The sequence below is a fragment of the Hyaena hyaena genome, unplaced genomic scaffold (genome assembly GCF_003009895.1).
Source record: "Hyaena hyaena isolate Hyena2069 unplaced genomic scaffold, ASM300989v1 scaffold_618, whole genome shotgun sequence".
Lineage (NCBI taxonomy): Eukaryota > Metazoa > Chordata > Mammalia > Carnivora > Hyaenidae > Hyaena > Hyaena hyaena.
Genome location: NW_024081250.1, coordinates 623,049 through 643,944, shown reverse-complemented (window position 1 = coordinate 643,944; position 20,896 = coordinate 623,049). Strand labels below are relative to the sequence as shown.

General features: G+C 37.6%; 1 protein-coding gene across 1 annotated transcript in view; it reads left to right on the top strand.

Moving 5' to 3' along the window:
* ERC2 (ELKS/RAB6-interacting/CAST family member 2) overlaps positions 1-20,896 on the top strand; it is a 903,427-nt gene that overhangs the window by 391,147 nt on the left and 491,384 nt on the right. Inside the window, exons 7-8 of the mRNA XM_039257435.1 lie at positions 10,128-10,265; positions 19,863-20,003. Of these exons, the coding sequence (XP_039113366.1) occupies positions 10,128-10,265; positions 19,863-20,003 (279 nt within the window). The remainder of the gene's footprint in view (positions 1-10,127; positions 10,266-19,862; positions 20,004-20,896) is intronic.

Below are 20,896 nucleotides of genomic sequence, written 5' to 3'. Positions count from 1 at the left end.
TATCATGACTAAGTGAGATTTGTTTCAGGTATGCAAGGCTGGTTCAACATTTAAAAATCAATCATTGTTATCTATCATATGAACAGAGTAAGGAAGAAAAAATGTGACTATATTATTTAATGTAGAAAAAGCATTTTATAAAATACTCATTTATGATGAAAAACTCTAAGCAACTTAGGAATAGAGGGCAACCATCTCAGCTAGGTAAAGAACATATACAAAAAACCTACAGCTAACATCTGTCTTTCACTACTAAGACTAAATATATTTCCTCTAAATTCAGGTAAAAGGCAAGGATGTCTACTCTTACTACTGCTACTCTTACTACTGCTTCAGTACTCTGAAGTGCTCACCAACGTGATATGAAAAAAAATTTAAAAAAAAAAACTATCCCTTTTTTGCAGATGACATGATTGTCTACATAGAAAATCACAAAGTATCTTTAAAAGTAAAAAAAAAAAAAAAAAAAAAAAAACAACTCCTAGAACTAATAACATGAGTTCAATAAAATCTTAAGATACAAGATCAGTAGACAAAAATTACATTTCTATATACTAAAGTGAATATGTGGAAACATATTAAAAATAGAATTTAAGTTGTAATAATTCCAAAGAAAATGAAATACTTAGAAATAAATTTACCAAAACATGTAAGGATCTGTATGCTGAAAAATATAAAATGTTAATGAAAGAAATTAAAGAGGATCTAAGCAAATTGAGATATGTATTGTGTTCATAGTTTGAAAAGCTCAGCATATTAAAAGTGTCAATTTTCCCCAAATTGAGCTATAGGTTTAATGAAATTCCTTTCAAAATCCCAAGGGTTTTTGTTGACATATACAGGCTTATTATAATTTTTTTTATGGAAAGTCACAAGCCCTAGATTAACTAAAACATGCTTGAAAAAAGAGGTGATATTAACCCTCACTATATAGCTACTGTAATCAAAACAATCTCCTATTATTGAGTGATAGGTCAGTGGAACAGAATAGAAAATCCAGATATAACCCACACAAATATGCCTAACTGATATCTTACAATGGCTCAAAGACATTTCAATGGAGGAAAAATAGCTTTTTGAACAAATGGTGTTGGATTAACTGGACATCTTAGGCAACAAAAATGAACATTGACCTAAAACTCATACTTTATATGAAAATAAACTGAAAGTAAAATGTAAAACATGAAACTAAATTTGTTAGGAAAACTATAGGATAAAATCATCAAAATCTAGGGTTAAGTAATGAGTTCATAGACTTGACATTAAAAGTATGATCTATAAATTGGACTTTGTGCTCTGTGAAACACCTCTTAAAAGGATGAAAAGACAAGCGACAGATGGAGAGAAAATAACTATAAGCCATATATCTTACAAGGGATTTGTATCTGGAATACTCTCAGAAGAACTGTGAAAAGTCAACAGGAAGTCAAAGCCCAAAACAAACCAATTAGAAAACAGCCAAAAGACATGACCAGATATTTACTGAAGAGGATATACATACGGCACATATGCACATGAAAAGGTGTTCAGAGTCATTAACCACTAGGGGAACTGCAAAATAAATACAATGAGATGTCACTATACATCTATCAGAATTACTAAAATAAGTAATGACAGCACCAAAAGTGTTGGTGGGAATATAAAAAAATTAGATCATTCCTACATTGCTAGTGGGAATGTAAAATGGTACAGCCACTTTGGAAAACAATTTGGCAGTTTCTTACACAGTTAAAATTGCAAGTTCCATGACCTTGAAATTTCACTCTGGTGGCATTTATTTCAGAGAAGTGAAAACTGACATTCATAGAAAAAACTTATGTGTGAATGTTCATAGTCATCTGTTTGTAATAGTCCCAAACCAGAAACAACCCAAGTTTCCTTTAACAGGTAATGGTTAAACAGGCTGGTGTACACATTCCATGGGCTACTACTTAATAGTAAAAAAGGACAAATAATAAACATAACCACTTGGGTGAGATTCCAGAGAATCATACTGAATGAAAAAAATGTTAAAGCTTATGTTATATACTGTACTCCTATGTTTATGTAACATTTGTGAAATGACGAAGTTATAGAAATGGAGGACAGATTCATGTTTGCCAGGGGTTAGAGATGGGGGCAGAGAGAGAAGATAAGTGGGTATAATTATAAAAGGACAAAACAAGGGATCTTTTGGGGGATGGAATTGTTCTGTATCCTTACCTTGGTGGTGGTCACATGAATCTACATGTGTGGATACAATTGCATGTGACTAAATACAGACATAGACACACACACACACACACACACAGACACACACACAGACACACACACCAATAGGTGCATATAAAAATGGTGATACCCGAATAAGATCAGTGGATTATGTAAACATCAATTTCCAGCTTGTGATAAGTACTATAGTTATGCTAGATTTTACTACTAGAGGAAACTGTGTAACAAGTATAAAGGGATCTCTTTATATTATTTCTTACAACTGCATGGAAATCTCAATTATCTCATTATAAAATGTTAAAAAAAATAAAAGCAAGTATTTAGGACAGTGCCTGGCTTATAGTGAAGAGGTCTGGTGCATACACTACCTAACATTTTTATAAGCTGAAAGTTTATTTTTATTTTAATATTAGGCCATATAAAAATGACTGCATCAGAAATGCCACATCCCATTATAATTAATTGTTCAGATTTGGATAAATTTCTCTTGCAGTATTCTTTGTTTAAGGAATCTTTTAAAAGGCTTCTGTGTTTTAATTCCAAATGAAATATATAAGGGGAGTAGGCAGAATTCTAGGATGGCCCTCATGACATGGGCCCCCTGGTGTTATGTCAATGTTTAGATTACATTTTATGCAAAAGGGAATTTGCAGATGTAATTAAGGTTGCTATTCAGTTGACCCTGAGTTAACCAACAGGGAGATTATCTGGGTGGGCTTAAACTAATCACTTGAGCATTGTAAATCTGAGTCTAGAGGTCAGAGGCAAAAAAGTCAGAAAAATTCAAAGTATGGAGGAGCGGATTTGACATGCAAAAGTGCTCTGTTGCTAGTTTTGAAGGTGGAGAAGGGCATATAGTAAGGAGCTGAGACAGGTTCTAGTTGCTAAGAGCAACTTATAGCTAATAGCCAACAATGAACTGAATAATGCCAACAATCTGAATGATCTTGAAAGAGAACCTTAAGTTCCAGATGAGAACTCAGCCTGATTGACTTTTTAATGTTTACTTTTTGATACCTTAGACAGAGAAACCAATTACACCACGTTTGGACTTCTGGTCTATAGATTGTGGGGCAATACATTCATATTGTTTTAGCCTGCAAAGTTTGTGGTAATATTTATATAGCAATAGAAACCCAATACAACGGGTTGATTTAAATCTTTGTGTTTAAATCCATGGTGTAGTGGATCCTGTTCTCGCAGTCAGTTTTGCCTTTTCCTTGGTGTTGTGTAAAGGGTATTTCTGGAAAAGGATTTTGGGAAGATGGAGGAGTAGAAGGCACCAGGAATATGTCTCTCCATCTAGATGATGACTGAACTGGCAGAATCTGTCTAATGTAACTATTTTGGAAGTCTGTAGTGTGTTAAAGGCTTACGACTTCCAGGGAAGGCTTAGATGGTAAAATGCAGTAAATTTTGGTCAGTATTAGGTCTTAAGACAGTGAGAGTTAACCATTTCCCACCCTTTAGCCAAGTGGCAGGTAACTAAACATGTGTGCCTGGAGCAGCCTACACACAGCTTGCAGGAGCCAGGGGTGAGCAAAAAGAAACCTGCCTTACAAATGTCAAGGATCTGTGTTCTGATCACTGATTGTTGCTTCTGATCAGAGGTGCAGTCACAGTCAGTAGCCATTGTTGTTACACCTCCCCACATTGGTGCAGGCTCCTCCTCTTCTGCTGAAGGGACTTTCAAGAGACTTAAAAGGCTGGCAGTGTTTTTTCCTTTCCATTCATTTTCTCTTTTGAGAGCCACACATTGAGGAGTAGGACATTCATAACAACTTCATATATAAGGAAAATTAGGAAGAGATGACCCACCCAGGAAAAGACACAGGTTCAGAAAAGACCTAAGACTGAACTTTGGCACAGAAATAGCTAATAACAACAGCAACAATGACAACAAGAAACACAAAATAAGAACAGTAAACAGCAAAACCAGCAAACCCTGGGATATGGAGAGAATCTGATTTCTAGAGTTACCACACTGTTAGTTTCAAACATCCAGTTTTCAACAACAACAAAATCATAAGGCATACAGAAAGCAGGAATGTACGGTCTATTCAAAGGGGAAAAAATGAACAGAAACTGATCCTGAGAAGACCTGATGGCAGATCTACTAGACAGAGATTTTAAAATAACACTCTTAAAAAACTAATGGGACATGTAGGGGAAATAAAGAAAACAATGTATGAACAAAATGGAAATATCAATGAAAAGATAGAAAACCTCAGAGGAATCCAAAAGGAGGTGGAAAAGTATAATCACTGAAATGAAAAATTCACTAAAAGAATTCAAAGGCAGCTTTGAGCAGGCCGAAGAAAGAATCCATGAACTTGAAACAAAAAGAAAAAAGATTGAAGAAAAGTAAACAGAATCTGGGGGGGGGGGGGGCCTGTGGGATGTCATCAAGTCGACCAACACACACATTGGGGGAGTCCTAGAAAGAGGAGATAGAGAAAGGGGCAAAAGAAATTTTTGAAGAAATAAGGGCTGATACTTATCAAATTTGATTTAATACATGAATATGAACATCCAGGAAGCTCAGTGAACTCTCAGGAAAATGAAAGCAATGGGGCCCACACCAAGACACATTATAACCAAACTTTTGAAATCCAGAGACAAAGATACACTCAAAAGCATCAAGAGAGAAGTGACGTGTCACTTACAAGAGATCCTAAATAAGATTTTAAGCAGATATATATATATATTTTAAATATTTTTATTTATTTCTAGGAGAGGGAGAGACAGCGTGAGCAGGGGAGGGTCAGAGAGAGAGGGAGGCACAGACTCTGAAACAGGCTCCAGGCTCTGAGCTGGCAGTCAGCACAGAGCCCAACGCGGGGCTCGAACCCACGAACCGTGAAATCATGACCTAAGCGAAAGTTGGACGCTTAACCGACTAAGCCACCCAGGCGCCCCAAGCAGATATCTTTTTAAAAAAAAAATGTTTATTTATTTATTTATTTTTTTGTGAGACAGAGAGACAGAGTGTGAGCAGGGGAAGGGCAGAGAGAAAGGGAGACACAGAATCTGAAGCGGGCTCCAGGCTCTGCGCTGTCAGCACAGAGCCTGACATGGGGCTTGAACTCACCAACTGCGAGATCATGACCTGAGCCGAAGTTGGCTGCTTAACCAACTGAGACACCAGGTGCCTCTATAAGCAGATTTCTAATCAGAAACTTTGGAGGCCAGAAGGCAGTGGTTGATATAATTAAAATGCTAAAAGAAAATAAAAACAATTGTTAAACTCTATACCATGGAATACTACATGGCAATGAGAAAAAAATGAAATCTGGCCATGTGTAGCAACATGGATGGACCTTGAGGGTGTTATGCTTAGCGAAATAAGTTAGGCAGAGGACAAATATCATATGTTTGCACATATGGGAGGATTAGGAGGAACTTAACAGAGGACCATGGGGGAGAAGAAGGGGGGAAATGGTGGGGGAAAGGGAGAGAGGCAAACCATGGGAGACTCTTGAATGCTGACAGAAACAGAACTGATGGATGTGGGGGTGGGGATGGGCATGGAGGAGGCCACTCGTGGGGATGAGCACTGGGTGTTATGTGGAAACTAATTTGACAATAAACTATTTGTAAAAAAAAAAACAAAACAAAAAACGTTAACCAAGAATCTTATATTCAGCAAAACTGTTCTTTAAGAATGAAGGAAAAAATTACGATACTTCCAGATTAACAAAAGCTTAGAAGTTTGTTACCATTAGAACTGCCTTACAAGAATTGCTCAAGGGAGTCATGTAGGGTGAAATGAAAGTACACTAGATGGTAACTCAAAGCCATGTAAGAAGTATTTCAATAAAGGTAAATACATGGGCAAATATAAAAGCTACAATTATTGTAACAGTGGTTTGTAATCCACTTTCTGTTTTCTATATGATCTAGGAGAATAATATATTTTATTTTATTATTATTTTTTTAATGTTTTATTTGTTTTTGAGAGAGGGCAGGCAGGGGAGGGGCAGAGAGGAGGACAAAGGGTCTGAAACCAGCTCTGTGCTGACAGCTGTGAACTCGATGTGGGACTTACACTCCTGAGTGCCCCTGAGACTAATATATTTTAAGAAACTTTTAGTCTCAAACTATCATTGTAACTTTAGTTTTTAATTCCATGTTCTACATAATGTAAGAGACTAATGCATTAAAAAGAATTATTAGTTTGGGAGCACGCAATGTATAAAGATATAATTTTGTGACATCAGTAGCCCAAAGGGGTGGAGATGGAGCTATAAAAGACTAGAGTTCTTTTATGTTATTGAAGCTAAACTGGTATAAATTCAAAGTGTTAAGTGCTGAGAGTTATAAAATTTGGATGTTTCATGTAATACTCATGGTAACCACAAAGAAAATAGTTGTAGAACACACACACACACACACACACACACACACACACACACTGATAATAGAATTTAATCATTTCAGTACCAAAAAAATCAACTAAGTACAAAAGAAGACAGCAATGCAGAAAATGAACAGAAAACATTATCAGATATATAAGAAACGAATAAAATGACAGACATAAGTCTCTCCTTTTCAGTAATTACTTTAAATGTAAATGGATTAAACTTTCTAATTGAGAGACAGAGATTGGCAGAATGGATTAAGATCAAACAAGCATAAAAACAGTCCACCCCTAACATGATCCAACTATGTGCTATGAGAGACTCACTTTAGATCCAAAGACACAAATAGATTGAAAGTGAAAGAAAGAAGAAATGTGTTCTATGCAAGTAGTAAGGGAAAGAGAAAAGTTTACAAGAGACAAAGAAAGGCATTATGAATTAATTAAAATTTCAATACCATAAGAAGGTATGACATATATAGGCAGAGAGGAACCTAATGACAGACCATCAAAATATTTGAAGCAAAAATTGACAGACCTGAAGGAGGAAGAAGAGTTTTGCAATAATAGTTGGAGACATTAGTACCTCACTCTTAATAATAAAACAACCAGAGAGAAGATACATAAGGAAATAGAGGACTTAACACAATAAATCAACAAGATCTAACAGACATATTCAGAATACTGTACCCAACAACAGGAGCATGTGCAGTTTTCTCAAGTGCACATGGGACATTCCCCCTATGGTAGGCCACAGATTAAGTCTCAATATATTTTCAAAATATAGCTATCATACAGAGTATCTTTTCCAACCACAAGAGAATGAAGTTAGAAATCAGTAACATAAAAACTGGAAAATTCACAAAATTTATAGATTTTAACAACTTTATTTATTTATTTATTTATTTATTTATTTATTTATTTATTTAGACAATGCAAACAGGGGAGAAGGGCAGAGGGAGAGAGAGAGAAAGACTTAGGCAGCCTTCACGCTCAGTGTGGAGGCTGACACAGGGCTTGATCCCATGACCTGAGCCAAAATCAAGAATTGGATGCTCACCCAACTGAGCCACCCAGGTGCCCCAAACAACACACTCTTTAACAATGAATAGATCAAAACAAATCACAAAAGAAATGAAAAAATGCTTAAAGATGAATGAAATAAAGTGCAATGTAACAAAACATATGGAATGTAGAGAAAGCGGTACTGAGGGAGAGATTTATGCATCAAAAGAATTATCAGCAGAGTGAAAAGGCAACCCACAGAATTGGAGACAATATTTATAAATTATATATGTGGTAATGTATTTATATGCAGAATATACAGAGAATACCTAAAAGCTCGACAACAAAAATCAAACAATGTGATTCAAAAATGGGCAAAGGGTTTAAATAGGCATTTCTCCCAAGAAGATATACAGATGTCCAGTAAGCATATGGGAAGATCATTCAATATCACTAGTCATTAGGGAAATGAAAATCAAAACTACAATGAGACACTACTCTTGTCCATTAGGGTGGCTACTATCAAAAAATCAGAAAATACCAAGTGTTTTTATATTACATGTATACTGGTAAAACCCTGGTCCTTATCTTCCTCGGTCCTCTCAGTGATTTGGGGAGGCCCCAGAAAGTCTCTCATAGGCTCACAGCCTCTGTTTCCGGTGCCCAAAGTCCCTTGAAATCAGTGCCTACCACTCCTGAGGGCTGACACCCTGAGGAAAGGTGTTCTCTGTTCTGTCCAGGGCACTGCCTCCCAGAGTGACAGCGGGTGCCTAATCAGTTTGGTTGGGACTACCATGGATTTACACATTTTCATGTACACAGAGGTATCTGTGGTGTGGGTGTACTCACAATAAGAACACACAGTCTCCTTACAGAGCCAGTCTTCTCAGCTGTTAGCTTCTTTTACATAACGAGTATCATTCTGACATGTAACTATCCATATTTTTGTTCACTCATATATTTATTTTGGAATTGTGTAACCACATGAACACTTGTCTGGCATGGAGGAAACCTTTGTTTTGACTGCAGATGATTATGCCTTTTGAGTTCCTGTGTTTTCCATGGAAGGACAGTGCATTCTCACAGTGGTACATGGGCAGGAATATATTGCATTTTGATAAAGGAGAGACTAATTATTTGTCTTATAACTTGAGTTTCCAGGATGTTTGTCTCTAGGCAGAAAACATATCTTATTAAAAAGATATATTGGTGGGGGGCGGTGAAAGGAAAGTTGTAGGGAGGGAGGGAAAAGAAAGGAAAGAAAGAGGAGGGAGGAAGGGAGGGAAGAAAGCAGGGAGGAAGAGAGGAAGGAAGGGAGGAAGGAAGGGAGGGAGGAAGGGGAAAAAGTCCATTTCTGTTAGTTCAAATCCATTGTAGCTATTGAAAAAAGTTGTCAAGTCCTTTCTCCTGCCAGTTGAGAGTCAGCAAGGTCAATGTTTTTGCATTCAGAAATATTTTGATGCTGCTACCACGGCCACCCCCACTGTCACCTTCTTTTCCTCCTCCTTGTTGCTGCAACTTCTGTCATTATTTATATTTTATTCCAGATTTATGCTAAATGAATCAAATAATCCAAAAATTTGTTTAAGTCACACATTGTTACACATGCATTTGGAATGATTTCCTGCGAAAGCCTGGGTGCAGAATACAAATATTTTGAATGGACTTATCTAGAGTTGTACTGCTTTTTTTACTTGTCACTTTAAAACCCTTAATATGAATAAATTGTTTATACAGTGTTTTTTTTTTAATCCTTAGATAAGAAATACATGGTTTGAAAGCAGAGAATAAAAACATGAATGATAATGTACGCAATGCCCAGGAAAGGTCCTTGCTGCTGCTCATGGGCAGGCGTTATAATCAGCTATTTGGCGTGTTTATTTCAAGCTACAGATAGTGGATAAAAGTGGCTGGTTGGTTGCCAGCACATGACTTAGTTGCCAAATGGAGTGTTTAGTACTTGTTACATTTGATTTATATCACAAGTTCTTCCCATTAACAGTCTACTGATGATAACCTACTTGGCTTTTCATGTGGTTATTGAAACAGCCACTTGACAACATTTGGCATATCACAAAGTTTAATACTGAATACAGGAATGAGTGAATGATGACCACATAGGTTCTGCCCTATATTGTTCTGGTGCTTAATGCAGAATGGGCACCCAATACTTGTCTTTTCATTGAATGAATAAATCCTGCATATGTATTTACCTGATTCACAATACAGAGATTAGGTGATGGACTTCAGACTTAAAGGTCTGGTGGGAGGGATAGAAATAGGTAGAAATAATAGTGCTTACATATATGAAGGGCTTGCCTCTGTATACAAGGAGGTAGTCTGCTCCTCTGTATTGCCATTTAAATACAAAGTTGAATTATGGAAGGATGAAGGTCTCATAAAATGCCCTTGATTCTAAGTCACTGTAACCTTGTAATGATGACAATGTCCATAACCTTGCATCTATTTTTTAAAACAGGTCCACCTCAGGAATGTCGTCCTTGGGTAAGTAATAAAATATGCATTAAATATGGTTAATTTTTATTTTCAGATTGAAAACTTGCAAGAACAACTTAGGGATAAAGACAAGCAACTAACCAATCTGAAAGACAGAGTAAAGTCCTTGCAGACAGATTCTAGTAATACGGATACTGCGCTAGCAACACTAGAAGAGGCTTTGTCAGAAAAGGTGAGCTTGGGGTGAAAAATGGGGTGGTTGGGAGGAAATTATCTAAATGTATTTAAATGTGCCTGCCTTTCTCCATGTGCTCACATTACCCCCAGTCCCAGCTGGACCTCCCACTGCCATGTTAGCCTTCCTCAGTAGATTTGGCACATTAAATAAGCCAAGAGAGCCTTGAAATGCAAACCTGATTACATCACATTTGGCTTTGTTTAAAAACCTTCACTAGCTTGTTACTTTTCTTTGGATGATATAAACTGAAATCCTTAATCTGGCCTATACAGTCCATCCCTTCATCTGATCTGGCTCATATCTGATCAGCTACCTCTTTGCCTGCCTTACTCTTCTCTCCTTCCCATCCTCCTTTCTTCTTCCCCTTTCTCCCTTTTATTTATTTATTTATTTTTTTAAAATGTTTTATTTATTTCTAGGAGAGAGACAGAGAGAGAGAGACAGCGTGAGCAGGGCAGGGTCAGAGAGAGAGGGAGACACAGACTCTGAAACAGGCTCCAGGCTCCGAGCTGGCAGTCAGCACAGAGCCCGACGCGGGGCTCGAACCCACGAACCGCGAGATCATGACCTAAGCGAAAGTCGGACGCTTAACCGACTAAGCCACCCAGGCGCCCCTCCTTTCTCCCTTTTATTCTCCCTCCCTTCCTTCCTTCTTTTCCAACCTCATCCCCATCTCTCTTTCCTCGTTCTTTGTATTCTAGCTCTGCTGGCCTTCTAGATGTTCAAGTCCACCATGTTCATTCCTGCCTTTTTCACACCCAGTTACCTAACTTAGAATGTTCTTTACTTCCTGAAGATTTAATTCATCTTCTGGGAGTTCAGCTTCCTGAAAAGCTGTATTGCACAGTAGTCAAGGATGTGGACTTTGGGAGCTAGACTCCCTGTCTTCTATATTCTGCATGATCATAGTCTATAAACTACAGTAATAAGGTCAAGTGGAAGGAGAACTAGGAGCCAGTCTCAGCCCTGTCACTAACTAGATGACCTTGGCAAGTAACTGTCTTTCTCAGCACCTCAGATTTGTAGAATGGAAGGCATTAGATTAAATGGTCTATAGGTTTTTTTAAGCCAACTATTTTAAAGAAGGCTTCTTTAGCTTCTACTTCAGAATCACCAGGAGATGCCTGTTGAAAATGTAAATTATTAGGTTCCATCTATACCTACTAAATCAGAACCTTGAAAGGGTTCTGGGATTCTGTGTTTTAGCAAGTTCCTTTGGTCATTGTGATGTACACTCTAGTCTGAGAGCCTCTGCACTATATAAAAAAGTAGAGAAGCTAAAAACATGATATAATTCTATTTTTATGGCTAGAAGAAATAATAACATTATAACATTTGTAATATTAAATTATAAAGATTTAATTTGAAAATATATAAAAATAAATAAGATGATTTTTCAATGAGAATATTCTTTTTAAAATTTTTGAGAATTTATTACCAAAATTCTGTAGTAATTTTGTTTGTTAAAAACATGAATGAGTGAATTAGTCTAAAAACTATTAGTGATTATGTATCCTGTTTGCAGTTTTTGAGTGACATGATGTCATATGATATCATATGATAACTTTACAAAAGTAAACGTATAGCATATAATTTTTCTATATAGTGGATTCTTGGCAGGATTTTATCATTTTTTCCCCTGGCCCTATTAAGATTTGATTTATTCTAGTTTAAATCCCTAAACAGTTCCCAAATCTGAAACTACTCCTTTTATCTAAGCACTTCCTTTGAGACGAAGGAGATGACTGGGAGGTAGGTTGAGGTCTGTGGGAGTCTGGCCCCCCTCAAATTCATGCCACCACTTGAGAGTTGTTGCCTCACCTAAGGCAAGCCTCTTCTCTTAGTGCCTTATTTTCAAAATGCACGTTTAAATTAGCTGGGCTGTAAGTTCCGTTCTCTTTGTAACTACCTTGATAATAATTAATCAGTCTGCTGATCCACAATCTTAAGCACATGAACTCTGAATTGGGCAATAGATGAGGAGTTGTGTAGTTAGATACCTTGAAGCACCAAACAGGGAACAAAAATGAGGGAATAGGGTTTGGTGTGAGACAGTAAGAATTGCTGGCAACTGTGACAAGCTGCAGGGACCTTACCTGCCTCAAACTATTCAAGTGCACATAATACATTAAAGTATTATGATGCTCAAGTCGAATAGGATGTGGGCCAGCTTTGGCCTATGAGATCTTAGTTTTCAAACCTTAATTGCATCTGCCTTGTAGACTTACACAATATAGAAGTATCAAAGCAAACACAGATCAATTTATTTGGAAGGAATTTTCAAAAGGTGCCCAAATCAGGATGTTCGTGTATTTGAAAAGCACAGATAAAAACATTGGATAGGAACTGGCAAGGTTCTCTATCATGAGACAAAGAATAGTAGATTCTTTTTAAGTATTGATCCCACTGGGTATCAAACTTTTGTTTTGTATCCAACAAATATTTTTATCATCTAGGCTGCTGCTGCTGCTGCTGCTGCTTCTGCTGCTGCTGCTTCTGCTGCTGCTGCTGCTTCTCCTTCTCCTTCTCCTTCTCCTTCTCCTCCTTCTCCTCCTTCTCCTTCTTCTCCTCCTTCTCCTCCTTCTCCTTCTTCTTCTTCTTTAATTCTCAAGTTAGTTAACATACAATGTAGTCTTGGCCTCAGGAGTAGAACCCAGTGATTCATCACTTACATATGACACCCCCAATTGGGAGCTTCTTCCAATAACAGTTTCCTGGGTCCCATTTCCTAGTGATTCTGATTCAGTTGCTTTGCTCTGGGGCCAACAAACCTGTGATTTTTACAAACATGCCCAGCGATTCTGATGAAAGTGGTCAGGTGACTACACTTGAGAAATACCAAAGCCATCCTCTTCCATTTTAAAGATGGGAAATGGGCTCAATGAGGTGAAATGATTTGCCCAAAAATGAAAAATTTTGGACAGGTACAGCACCATTCCCTATTTCTGGGTCCTGTGAGGATATCATAGGCAGACCATGGCATATGCTAACTTCTCAACCCAATTCTCCAGGAAGCCACTTCTAGGCCCTTGGTTGGGACTTTGTTGTCTTCCCTGGACTATCCCAGAGCCACTCAGTTTATGATGATGGAATGGGACTGAAATTCAAACCTGATAGTTGTGCTTTTAACAATATCACAATCGCCTTTAATGGTCCTTCCCTCATAAGTTTCGGTTTTATCCACATTTAATTGAACAGATTTCCTGGAACAAGATATGGTACAAAAAGTAAAATAATTTATTAAAAATTGTGGAATAAAAAAATGTGGAATAATAAGAGCATCTAATTATTTGCGGTCATTTGACTGATTAATAGAACCTATCAGGCACTAAGCACCATTCCACTTGGGTTATGACATTCTGGGGAGTGTGTTATTCCTTTTAGTTTCCAGGAATTTATATACATATTCACAGTGCAAAAAAATAATGCCACTTAGCAAGTTAAGATTGAGTATGACTTAGTTCTAGGATTGACACACAGAAGCTCAAGAGACGGAACCCACAGTATTTATAAAGCTGGTCTCGCCAAGCCTTGCTGTAGCCATATAGCAGATAAGCAGTTGAGAAAGGCAGATAGCCGAGCCGGAGGCCACTGCAATTCAGTTCCCGCTCAGTGATAAAGCACAAATAGATTAGACTCGTGCAGAGCCAGATGAGTGCACAAGGAACGCTTGCCAATGCAAATAAGACTAAAACAAGAACACATTGTTGGAATTTCTGCAAGTTAGTTGTTAATCAAGTAGATCATGGCATATTAGGGCCTTTTAACACATGTTTTTGACATCTGGCCCTACATGGCTGACAGTTAAATTAGTTTTGTGATTGACGGAGAAATATTTCGTAGTATTGAATCATCAATAACACTTAAAAACATTATAGTGCTTGCTAATTTTTTTTTTTTGGTCATCAATGCCCAGTCAATAGTTCAAGTGCTTAGAGTGAATCAACCTACTTACTAAAGGACTGTGACACCTTCTGGATGTTAACACACATGCTTAATTTTATTTCCCTTCCTTTGAACCTAAGATGATCCCTAGTTTGATTTCTTATTCCTGCCTTCAGCCTCTTTAATGCTTGTTGTATGCCAGACAATTTGACCAGGCTGAGTTAAAAGATTCAAGGATTTGAGTGCCTTCTTTGGAAAGCTAGGTTGAGAGGAATGGACATGCGGTAAAGTCACATGAAGGGCTCCAAGTGGGAATAAATGCCATGTGATTTGGCCCAAATAGTGAGATGAGATAGTTAGTTTGGTACTTAAAAAAAATGTCAGGGAAATACAAATCAAAACCACACTGAGATACCCCCTCATGCCAGTCAGAGTGGCTAAAATGAACAAATCAGAGAACTCTAGATGCTGGCAAGGATGTGGAAAAATGGGCACCCTCCTACACTGTTGGTGGGAATGTAAACTTGTTCATCCTCTCTGGAAAACAGTGTGGAGGTTCCTCAAAAAATTAACAATAGAACTCCCCTATGACCCAGCAATAGCACTGCTAGGAATTTACCCAAGGGATATAGAAATGCTGATGCATAGGAGCACATGTACCCCAATGTTCATAGCAGCACTCTCAACAATAGGCAAATCATGGAAAGAGCCTAAATGTCCATCAACTGAAGAATAGATCAAGAAGATGTGGTTTATTTATACAATGGAATACTACATGGCAATGAGAAAGAATGAAATCTGGCCATGTGTAGCAACATGGATGGACCTTGAGGGTGTTATGCTGAGCGAAATAAGTCAGGCAGAGAAGGACAAATATCATATGTTTGCACATATAGGAGGATTAGGAGGAATTTAACAGAGGACCATGGGGGAGAAGAAGGGGGGAAATGTTGGGGGAAAGGGAGAGAGGCAAACCATGAGAAACTCTTGAATGATGAGAACAAACTGAGGACTGATGGGTGGGGGGGAGGTGGGAGATGGGCATGGAGGAGGGCACAAGTGGGGATGAGCACTGGGTGTTATATGGAAACCAACTTGACAATAAACTATTTGTAAAAAAAAATAAAAAAATAAAATAGGAACCATGTAGAGACCATAAAAAAATGTCACTCTAACATCCCATGTGGTGGAAGTGATTGGAAGGAGAGATCCTGGTGGCTAGGTGACCATTTGTGATGCTTTTGCAGTATGTGTAGGCATAAGGCAGTAAGGGCTCAGTTGCTAAAATTTTTTAAAGCCCTTAAGAGACTTCCTGTGCACTGATGCCATTGTCTTCTTTGGTAGATCCCATAATTATCTACTCACCAGTGTCACAGACAGAGTGAAATAGGACTATAACTGGAATCAAGAAGAAATAAATGTAGGCAATTAATAGACTGATTTGTTCTGTTTCCACCCCCACTGCTGTAATAATATACTTCATTTTAAAGTGGTTTTAACTAATTGCAAAACAATAACGATACCTCTTTTTATCCTTGAAAGCATTAGGTACATAAATTATTGTCATTGGGGTAGAACAGTTGCTTCCTTGGGGGGGGGGGTCTTAAATCATAGGCTAAGCGTTCAAACTAACTTGCCTCTGCACCACATACTGTTTTATATTGTGTTATATATCAGGCCTTGTCTTGTACTGTGTACTTAGTAGCATATAAAAGGTAATATCAGGATCCTTAAAAGTAGCTGTTGCACCAGTATTTTTGAACAAACTATCCAGAAAAAATGCTATATTTTGTCAAATGCTTTTTCTACGTCTATTGAAAGAATCATATGGTTCTTATCCTTTCTTTTATTAATGCAGTGTATCACATTGATTGATTTGTGAATATTGAACCAGCTCTGCTGCCCAGGAATGAGTCCCGTTTGATCATGGTGGATAATTCTTAATGTACTGTTGAACTCAATTTGCTACTATCTTATTGAGAATGTTTGCATCCAGGTTCATCAGGGATAATGGCCTGTAATTCTCCTTTCTAGTGGGGTCTTTGATTGGTTTTGCAATCAAGTTAATGCTGGATTCATAGAATGAGTTTGGAAGCTACCTTCCCTTTTGATTTTTTTGGAACAGTTTGAGAAGAATAGGTATTAACTCTGCTTTAAATGTCTGGTAGAATTCCCCTGGGAAGCCATCTGGCCCAAGACTCTTTAATTTGTTGGGAGGTTTTTGATAAAAGATTCAATTTCCTTTCTTGATAAAAAACCCTCAAGAAAGTAGGCATAAGAGGAATATTCCTCAATTTTCTAAAGGCTATATATGAAAGGCACACAGCTAATGTCATTCTCAATGGGGAAAAACTGAGAGCTTTCTCCATAAGATCAAGAACATGATAGGGATGTCCAGGCTCACTACTCTTGTTCATCATAGTACTGGCAGTCCTAGCCCTAGCAGTCAGATGACAAATGAAATAAAAGGCATCCAAATTAGCAAGGAAAAAGTCAAACCTCCACTCTTCACAGATGGCATGATACTCTACATGGAAAACCCTAAAGACTCTATCAAAAATCTGCTAGAGTTGATCCATGAATTCGGCAAAGTCACAGGTTATTAAATCACTATATAGAAATCGGTTGCATTTTTGTACACCAATAATGAATCAGCAGAAAGTGATACCAAGGAATCGATCCCATTTAAAATTGCACCAAAAACCATAAAATACCTAGGAATAAATCTAACCAAAGAGGTAAAAGAGCTGTATACTGAAAACTGTAGAAAGTTTATGAAAGAAATTGAAGAAAACACAAAGAAATGGAAAAGCATTCCATGCTCATGTATTGAAAGAACAAATAATGTTAAAATGTCCATACTACCGAAAGCAGTCTATACGTTCAGTGCACTCTCTATCAAAATAACACCAGCATTCTTTGCACAGCTAGAACAATCATAAAATTTGTATTGAACCTCAAAAGACCCCAAATAGCCAAAGTAATGTTGAAAAAGAAAACCAAAGCTGAAGGTATCACAATTCCAGACTTTAAGCTGTATTAAAAAGCTGTAATCATCAAGACAGTATGGTACTGGCACAAAAGCAGACACATAGATCAATGGAATAGAATAGAGAACCCAGAAATGGACCCACAAACATATGGGGAACTAATCTTTGACAAAGCAGGAAAAAGTATCTAATGGAAAAAAGACAGTCTTTTAAGCAAATGGTGCTGGGGAAACTGGCCAGTGACATGCATAAGAATAAGCCTGGACCACTTTCTTACACCATACACAAAAAATAAATTCAAAATGGCTGAGAGACCTAAATGTAAGACAGGAAGTTATTAAAATCCTGCAGGAGAAAGTAGCAACCTTTTTGACCTCAGCTGCAGCAACTTCTTAACATGTCTCTGGAGGCAAGGGAAATACAAGCAAAAATGAACTATTGGGACCTCATCAAGATAAAACCTTCTACACTGCAGAGGAAACAATCAACAAAACTAAAAGGCAACTGACAGAATGGGAAAAGATATTTGCAAATGACATATTGGTTAAAGGGTTAGTATCCAAAAATCTATAAATAACTACCAAACTCAACACCCCAAAAAGCAAGTAACCCAATGAAGAAATGGGCAGAAGACATGAATATATGCTTTTCCAAAGAAGACATCTAGATGGCAGACAGACACATAAAAAGATGCTCAACATCATTCACTTTCAAATGGGAAATGCAAATCAAAACCACAATGAGATACTACCTCACAGCTGTCAGAATGGCTAAAATTAACAACTCAGGAAACAACGGATGTTGGCAAGGATGCAGAAAAAGGGGAACATTTTTGCATGAGGAATGCAAACTGGTCCAGCCACTCTGGAAAACAGTATGGTGGTTCCTCAAAAAATTAAAAATACCACTACTCTACAACCAGCAATTACACTATTAAAAGTTTATCCAAAGGATACAAAAATGCTGATTCGAAGGGGCACATGCACCCCAATGATAGCAGCTCTATCAACGTAGAGCCAAAGTATGGAAACACTTCACATGTCTATTGACTGATGAATGAATAAAGAAGATGTGTGTGTGTGAGTGTGTGTGTGTATACATATACGTATACACACTCACACACACGCAATGGAATACTACTTGGCAATGAAAAGAATGAAATCTTGCCATTTGCAACAACATGGTTAAAATGGTTAGAACTAGAATGTATCATGCTAAGTGAAATAAGTCAGTCAGAGAAAGACAGATATCATATGATTTCACTCAGATGTGGAATTTGAGAAACTCAACAGATGAACATGGGGAAAGGAAGGAAAAATAAGATAAAAACAGAGAGGGAGGCAAACCATAAGAGACTCTTAAATACAGAGAACAAATTGAGGATTGCTGGAGAAGGAGTGGGTGGGGGGATGGGTTAAATGGGTGATGGGCATTACGGAGGGCACTTTTAGGGATTGGGTGTCATATTAAGAGATGAATTACTGGGTTCTACTCCTGAAGCCAAGACTATACTGTATGTACACTGTATGTTATCTAACACTGTATCTACACTGTATGTTACCTAACTTGAATTTAAATTAAAAAAAAAAAAAAAGATTTGCCATCCAAAAGAGAGTTCAGATATGTGTTGGGTAATATGAAACAAATTTCAGAAATCTAACTCAATCTTACTCAAATGGAATTTTACTTAAAAAGAAGAGGTCCTTACTCTGATATTGGTAAGTTTCCAAATGTTTGGAAAACATGTCTACCAGAGTAGTGTTTTCATTTCAGTATATAAGTCAAGAGTGGCAAGGTGCTCAGATCTCCTTAAATGGCACCATGCTTATGTTTGTGGCAGTGTGGTCTTATGGACATGGCTAAGACTCAGAGAGATTCAGAGAAGGGTATGCCTTCTCTTTATGTGCTGGGTCACCTTGGATGAATTAGCTGGTCCTTGGTCTGGGTTTCTCACTACTACACTGTTACTAGTAGCACTGGTTCAGACCCTGCAATTGTGGTGATGTCTAGATGGAGAAGGGCACTTCGCAGTACCTAGGTTTCAGTAAAGGAAAGCTGCTGTTTGAACTTTGTTGAATTCAAGCAATATTTTGGGAGTCTCTACTGATTGCCAAGAAGCCATTGAAAAAATATGGAGGAAAATGAACATCTCCAGGCACATTAAAAATCACTATACAATGAGCTCATTATTTTGTCTCAGGTTCTTAGTGTGAGTTCAGACCCTAGAGGGCCTAGATCTTGCCCTACTCAGATCCTCTTTCTAGCCGGAGAAGAATTTTCAGAAACCAAAGAAGTTTCTTTGTTATCAAATGGGAAAGCCAAGCAGAGGGTTGAATGAAGAGGTTAGTTCTGCTTCTTCCACTGTGCATTGAAAGCTTTAGTAAGTCTAGAGTCATGGTGCCTAAACCTCCCTCTTCTGGAACTGTTTTTAGAATTTTCCAAGTACTGTCATGAACCAAAACAACCCCAGAACTTGAACATTAAAGTCCCTTGCAACACTGTGATGCTAACTTTTATTAGTAAGCCAAAAGCCATATTGATTATCTTTCCCAAATGCTGTTTTGTGTGTATAACAAACCCAACTCGGACTATCTTGCATGTGTTGATTCATATAGAACATTTCTTACATTTATTGCCTCCCATTTCCTTTGGTAGCATGCCTTGGCACACACATTGATGGTTTCTCACTTCCTCTTTTTTACCAATTGCCTCAAAGGAGAGAATAATTGAGCGTTTGAAAGAACAGAGGGAGAGAGATGATCGAGAAAGACTAGAAGAGATAGAATCTTTTCGAAAAGAGAACAAAGACCTGAAAGAGAAGGTCAATGCTTTACAAGCTGAACTGACTGAAAAAGAGGTGAGTCTGGAAAAACAAATGAACTATGCTGATAGTCCTATTCATGGTAGCCTCAAGAGACTAAAGAGTTAGTCTGAGGGATTGTATGACGACTTTTGGGGCATAGGTACCTTTCCTTTGCAAAACTGCATGAGTTCAAAGGAAAATATTTACTGTAACTCCCTTCAGCAGCATGCCCTATGCTTCTCTTCTTTGCTGTGTGTACAGTGTAGCTCCTTGAAAGTTTCTTGTTGTCACCACATTTCTGTGGCTTATTCTATATTTTTTCAATGTCCCAGGATCTTTTGCTTGGGGTAACAACAATATCAATAATAATAATAACATATCCACTTTATTAGGGGCCTGTTATATGCTATCTTTGTACTGGGTACTCTACATTCATCAGTGCTTCTCAAAAGGATTACTCAATACCTCCAGGTTAGGAGATACAGTACCATACTAGACACAAAGTATAGGTTAAATGTGGCTACTCTTCTGGAGTACCAATTTTACATTATGGTAAATAATTCAAAATAACATTTTCATGCTAGAGAAAACATGGATACAGAATAAAAATCTTAGCTGCATTTTTAAAGTAAAACAATATACTTTAAAGAAATTTCTTGCTTGAGGTTATAGAGAGAATGTGTTAGGCTATACTCCCCATGGTTGGAGGGATACATGTAACTCCTTTAGTTTACTTAGGGATACTTTGATGGAGAAGTTTGAGAAGCAGCAATGCATGGTATTTTTTCCAGTCTCCAAAACTCTGAGATATGTGCCATTGTCCACAATTGGCCCGTTCATACTTATTTTTGTCCACAGGAAATGTCCATCTCCCTTAGGGCTATTACAGATCCTTTCACCCCATTGGACTATATCACTGCATAGTTGTCCATTTTCCATCCCCACAT